The sequence below is a fragment of the Ciona intestinalis genome, chromosome 3, assembly GCF_000224145.3.
Source record: "Ciona intestinalis chromosome 3, KH, whole genome shotgun sequence".
Classification (NCBI taxonomy): Eukaryota; Metazoa; Chordata; class Ascidiacea; order Phlebobranchia; family Cionidae; genus Ciona; species Ciona intestinalis.
In genome coordinates, this window is record NC_020168.2 from 1,893,184 (window position 1) to 1,899,351 (window position 6,168).

A 6,168-nucleotide genomic window follows, 5' to 3' on the forward strand; every position below is an offset into this window, starting at 1 on the left:
TCAAGTTTTTTCACCAGGTCGACCTGCTGCTTTGCTTCGTAATGGACCAAACCAAAGTTATGATAGGTCGTCACCTCAACCCGGACGAGGTATGCGAAGAGATACAAGTCCTACCGGAAGTCTTCAAGAGGAGTTTCGACCACACAGACCACCAAGCAATCATAGCATGCAGGATCGAAGACCCCCATCCCGTGGATCAATGCACGATTTACATCGACCACCTTCGATGTTTGATGGAAGAATGCCACCTCCACATTTACATGAACAATTTGGTCCGCCACCGATGAGAGATGGTCCGCCACCGATGAGAGATGGTCCGCCACCGATGAGGGATGGTCCGCCACCGATGAGGGATGGTCCGCCACCGATGAGGGATGGTCCGCCACAGATGAGAGATGGTCTGCCACAGATGAGAGATGGTCTGCCACAGATGAGAGATGGTCCGCCCCCGATGAGAGATGGTCCGCCCCCGATGAGAGATGGTCCGCCCCCGATGAGAGATGGTCCGCCCCCGATGAGGGATGGTCCGCCCCCGATGAGGGATGGTCCGCCCCCGATGAGGGATGGTCCTCCAAAAGGGATGGGATCTCAACTTCCATTACAAAGACGAGCAGGTAAAGATAGTGTTAAGGCTTATATACCTGTAATAAGGTTATTTACATTCATATAGGTTCAAGGAATGAAGGGCCAATCATGACCTCATCACCTTATGCCGATCATCACATGGTAAGCAGTAAATATCTTTAACTTCTCTTCTATGCAACTAATTATTCTGCACCCCTCTAGGTTCCTGCACGAGGCCCCCCTTCTGCCACCTTTCTCCATGCAAATGTACCTCCTAGCAACAGTGCACCATCTTTACCCCCACCTAGTGATAGTATAGCAACAAATGCAAATCCTTATCGTCGGTAAACCTTTAATATTATACTGCATACCCGTGTTGTTTAAACTGGACAAAATTTTGTACACTGACAGTTTGTAGCAGTAGATACCATATGCCCATGTATTACCCACATACATAGATAAGTCATGGAACTGCGGAAATATTCCTGAAGCAACTGGTGTGCTACTTGAATTGAAAAGTATTTTGTGCAATAAGAATCTAGATATAGTTTGGTGTTTTGTGCAGTAGGTTTTACGTATATATAGCCAATAGTGCTGGGTTAAGTTGGTGTCAATTGTATTTATCACCAGTCTTTGCGAACATTAGTTGAATAAACCAGTTTTTGAGTAACAGCAAATATACAATTTATTACAAATTTTATTTATCTAATATATGAAATAGTAAAAAGTTACTGCATCAAATGCAATTAGTAAAATAAGTGCAGTGTTACACAGTTTAAATTCAAATTGCTACAGTTGTTTCGTAATTGTTAGAACCAAGTGCAGATAGAGAGGTTTCGAAGTTAGTAAATTAAGTTTTTTCTTCCGGAAATCTGTTGGCTTCCTGTATCTAAAATACAGAAACTTGTAATGTTTTAAATCATTACATTGTTCAATACATACAGTTCAATGACACAAGGTCCAGGTTTTAATTCATCAAGTTCCATGAATGAGAAACACTTTGAACTTGTACTTCTCCTCTTATGTTTGTAATGAAAGAGTTCAAAAAATATGGCAGATCCTAAATAAGGTACATGTTTGTAATAAAATAGTTCAAAAAATATGGACAAAATTCGAATTATATGAGGTAGATAGGACATGGCATTTGATTTACCTTTTGACAGGATTTCTAATGGAACTTGTATATGAACATCGACACCAAACATCAAGTAATTTTCAACTCGCTCTGATGCAACTGGTGTGTTTTGCTGCTTGCATAAATCAACAGCTGCAGCATCTGATTTTGAAATATATCCAACATATTTTAAAGAAATCCACTACAGTATTAGCAGTTTTTGTCAATTTCTTTATATAGTTACCTTTGCAAGATACTGTAAAATAGGGATCAATTAAAGTGGTTGCATCTTTTAACCCAATTTTTAGAATCCGAACCAATATTAGACTTTGACCAGAAGCAGCGTTTAGTTTCGGTAGTAATGAATTGTCTGTACATAAAAGTCATTTTGTTTTGACTTATTATTTGAAGTGGTTTTAAACCTGTTATGAAAAAAACAACACATTTTGTATTGAAGAAATCTGCCAGGCCATATCCACTTTCTGAAATTGTTTTGGCCGAGTCACTGAAATATTTAGATTGGGATATGAATTATAAATGTACAATAATTTAAAAATGTGGTTCTGTAGAAAGTCTATAACAATGTGGATGAGAAACACTGATTTAAAACTCACATGATTCCCTGTTTTGAAATATGTCGTCTTCATTATCTGATGGTGGTGTGTTTGAAGCACTTGTTTGTCTGTTAAATAAATTGTAATGTTGATTTATAGATGGAAATTTTGTAAAACGATTGTTGAAGTGCTTATTATTTTGCATATTTGACAAGAACAAAAAGGTAAATGCTGTTTTAATTTCATATCCTGATTTTTAAATTAACATCTTACTTTTGTTTTTCCACTTTAGCTGTAACTGCCACTGGTACATCCTTAACTGAAACACTTGTTAAACTTTGGAGAACTGAAAACAAGATTAACACTAAGGTTGGTGATGATGGTGGTTATGTAGTGGATATTTAATCAACAATTAAATGAGGAAGTATCATCAGAAAGCTTGTAACATCATTTGCATACTTAAATACTTTTTCCCCATACTAACAATTAAACTGTTTGTTAAATACAACACTACAGACCTGGTATCAGCTTTTTTAAGTCTTCAAGTTTAATGTCTTCAGAAGAGTTGGCAGAATTCAAATTTATTGATCTTGTTTCAAGACAAGTGGCGATTTTTAACAAAACTCTCTGCAACAAAGTTTTATATAGAATAAAAGGATTGTTCAAAATTCAGTTATTTATTATCACTGGCTGTGCAACCTCATAGGGTATAGTGTGGGTGTACTAGATCAAACACTGTGTCTGCTTAAGAGTTACCACATTTTTTTTCTGTATGGCTGACAACATTTGCGAACTGTGTTGATTGTTAACTATTAACTTCTCCAGTACCACAATGGCACCAACTTCGAAGCTCATCATATACCTTGCTTACTATTCGAACTATCTGTGTATGTGTCCTTGGGCAAGACAAATATTTCTCCAACCTAGTGCCAGTGGTCACAAAACGAGTTGCCCAAAATAACAGTCATACAGAGAAAAAACACCAAGTTGTAAATGTGGTACTTTGCTGCCCAGATGAGGATAAATTAGAATACTATGTGAAGTTGTGAACTACCTAATTACTGAGTCTATTGTAGGATGTTCAATCTTTGTTTACTTTAAATGATTTATGTAAACAAAGTCGTATGATATATTGGTAAATTACCTTTTTGTTGTCATCAGCACAATCAGTGGAAACAGCACTCATTCTGAGCAGTTTAGCCAGTCTATAAAAAATAAAATTTATACATTATTACTACTTGTTAGTTTGAATTTCTGTAAAATGTCAAAAAAAATAAAGCTTGACCTCATGGGTAATACTAAAGCAGGTGATCCATAAAAATTTGGTCTCAAAATGTTCTTAAGGTCTCACTGATACCGCTGTGTAATCATTTTGAAAACAAATTTAAGCAAAACTAACTTTGAGAAAGTACTGCAACACCTTATTTTCCAAGAAAGCAATCCTGAATTCAACATAGGTTAGATTATTACATCATAAGTCGCTATGAAGCGTATTACAATGCCGCCATATTTCCTTGAACCAACATTGGTTAACTAAGAACCACTGGGATATATTACCATTGTTGGATCTCAATAATTTGCATACAATTTGTTAAATCTTAATAGTTACTTTCATGAATTACCACTAGCATTGTCCCACTAAAACCATCTCTACAAAGCCAGGACGAAAACAGCTAAACCAGTTTAATGGCAATCTTTGGTACTTGTGAAGAGTTTAATGCTATCTTACAGATTGGAAATTTGATAGACGTTGGGATTCCTCACTAAACCAAGTGCAAAATACTAATAGTAACAAAGCATGTTTTCACACATTTTTGTCTGGCGCCTGCCACTTAACGACAATTGTTCCAACTTAGAGGGGGCATGCCTAAATTGTCAAACCATTTTACTGCTCACCAGCTGGTAATTAATTTAAAATAAAACAGCAAACAACCTGATATATTCTTTAGAAGCTTCAACCAGTTGACCCCATGAATCAAAATCTGTTGACTTCTTTAAAGCTGCACTCCATTTTTCCACAGATTTTTCAAACGAAGTCATTTTTGTAGTCTTGATTGAACGTATTATACGTTACCACGAAATCACCAACTAATAGCGTTACTTTGACCAGCTGATTGTGTGGTAACAAGGTTAATCCAATTTATAGTATACTGAACCAGTAAAAAGATTTTGTTCTGGGAAGAAAAGTTGTTCCACGCACCAATTTTTGTTTCTAAAAAAATGTTTGGAGATGTGAAATGTCCCTAACGAACATCATGTTTCTCTATAAATTTGTCGGTGATTGATACAAATTTTATAGGGACATAAAATGTCGGCAACAATCTTCAAGCGAGATAGTAGGGATCTAATAAAAGGGCCCAAGAAACATTTCAACATGGAAAGTTACTATAGTAGAATGGGGTAAGACGGGACCCGTAAGCATATTTTAAATAACAAAATATCCAGTAGGGTGGGGGAATACGGTACTCGGCGCATTCAATGATAGACGATAAAATGTTACAGCAACATTCGACAGTATTCTCACCGCTCACGGTCCAACCAAAGAGATTAAAACCATGGTTTTAATCTCTTTGGTCCAACAAAGTGCCCGTTTGGCAAAGAAACTAGCACAGACGGTTAATTTTCATATGTTAACTAAACGTTGCAGAAAACTATTCATATAAAAACATTTAATTGTTTATCCCGTCTTTCCCCGCATTGTATTTTTGTAGGTATCCATTGCAAAACTCCGAAACGTTTGCTTTTAATTCAAGTATTTATAGCACAGAGATAATTTAAATATAACATAGTAATATATATTTATTGTATCCTGTAACTTTTGTCTACCTACCAAATTAACCGACTGTTCTAGTTTCTTTGCCACATCAATTTAATATATACAATTTTAAAATGATATATTTGTGCTGTTAAACCAAATTGAACCCTGGCCCTTTTCTCATGATTATGTCTCATTTTTTCCCATATATATTAAAACTAGCTTTATAAGACAAAATCAAATCAAGAAATATTTAATTTTATTTATAAATATGTAAAGCTAGTTTAATCGTTTACACTCGCAAACTACATAATTTCATTGGCGCTTTATTGATTAAGCGAGCATTCAAAATCACCTTACTATTTCGTATTTTTTACCTGCTGCAGTTTAAAAATACTATTTCTATTAGACATATTTTTGAACAGAAAGTAAAAAATGCAAAAAAATAAAATAAAAAAGTGTCCCATCTTCCCCAACATACCATATCTCATATTTTACAAAACTAAAACTTATTTGTATGAGACAAAATCCAACTGTACGGTATATTTCAGCCTGTTTTATTGAACTTCAACACGGGATTTATGATTCAAACTCGCATACACTACACAACTTCGTAAGCTTTAGTATAGTAGGGTAGGGAGTAGATGGGACACCTTTTTAATCTATTTTCTCCTCCAACTTGGTAGTAAACAAACATTCAACGATTTTTTATAAAACTGTATCTTCACGGCTCCCATCAGATCGTTGTTAATTGTTTAAAACACGATCAGGATATTTGGTTATTATTTTAAATAAAAATCTTAGTTTTGGGCCTCTTTGAATAATTTTTGTAGTCGTTTAACACTGAATTTTATTGAAAAAAAAAGAAGGCAGAATATCCTTTTGGTATCCCATTCTTTTAAAATGGAAACAAAGGAGCTGAAACCTGTGGTCTATTGAATTCATGTGGGACTGCGGTAAAGTTTTAGTGAAACCAGAACCTTTGAAACGTGGAACATCGTTGTGATGTTGTTTCACAAAAGACGCTGACACGACCGCATTATCCAAACACGCTACTGTGCGGTCACCGTGTGTAGCAATTCACGATATGCAACAAGAAATGGATAAAACAATCCTTACATTCATAAAAAAACACCATATGCGTTAACAACATAAAAGAAAATGTTTATATTTGTTTGCTG

General features: G+C 35.4%; 2 protein-coding genes across 9 annotated transcripts in view; one reads left to right on the top strand and one right to left on the bottom strand.

The window, feature by feature from the left end:
• Positions 1-1,237, top strand: part of LOC100180095 (transport and Golgi organization protein 1 homolog) — a 22,382-nt gene extending 21,145 nt beyond the window's left edge. For all 5 annotated transcript variants that reach the window (XM_026833841.1, XM_026833842.1, XM_026833843.1 and 2 more), the window contains 3 exons: positions 441-614; positions 671-726; positions 787-1,237. In XM_026833841.1, coding sequence (XP_026689642.1) covers positions 441-614; positions 671-726; positions 787-912 — 356 coding nt within the window. In that variant the 3' untranslated portion in view covers positions 913-1,237. The remainder of the gene's footprint in view (positions 1-440; positions 615-670; positions 727-786) is intronic.
• Positions 1,238-1,243: 6 nt separating this feature from the next.
• LOC100177745 (axin interactor, dorsalization-associated protein) lies at positions 1,244-4,481 on the bottom strand. Of its 4 annotated transcripts, none has more exons than XM_002132112.5 (9): positions 4,166-4,480; positions 3,377-3,437; positions 2,751-2,859; positions 2,506-2,578; positions 2,293-2,360; positions 1,923-2,048; positions 1,718-1,840; positions 1,507-1,624; positions 1,244-1,453 (listed from the first exon to the last, which is right to left on the bottom strand). In XM_002132112.5, exons 1-9 carry the CDS (start codon positions 4,270-4,272, stop codon positions 1,354-1,356), a joined length of 885 nt encoding a protein of 294 aa, XP_002132148.1. In that variant the 5' UTR covers positions 4,273-4,480; the 3' UTR covers positions 1,244-1,353. The 4 variants fall into 4 exon arrangements, with proteins under 4 accessions (XP_002132148.1, XP_026689662.1, XP_026689663.1 ...); XM_026833861.1 differs by lacking the exon at positions 4,166-4,480 and adding an exon at positions 3,518-4,096; XM_026833862.1 differs by lacking the exon at positions 1,923-2,048 and having other exon boundaries at positions 4,166-4,481.
• Between the last annotated feature and the right edge of the window lie 1,687 nt (positions 4,482-6,168).

Excerpts from the sequence above, each read along its gene's own strand:
- LOC100177745 (XM_002132112.5), bottom strand. The coding sequence starts at position 4,272 with ATGACTTCGTTTGAAAAATCTGTGGAAAAATGGAGTGCAGCTTTAAAG. Across the intron at positions 3,438-4,165 it reads GCTTCTAAAGAATATATCAG|ACTGGCTAAACTGCTCAGAA; the intron begins GTTGTTTGCTGT and ends TATTTTTTATAG. Across the intron at positions 2,860-3,376 it reads GTGCTGATGACAACAAAAAG|AGAGTTTTGTTAAAAATCGC; the intron begins GTAATTTACCAA and ends ACTTTGTTGCAG.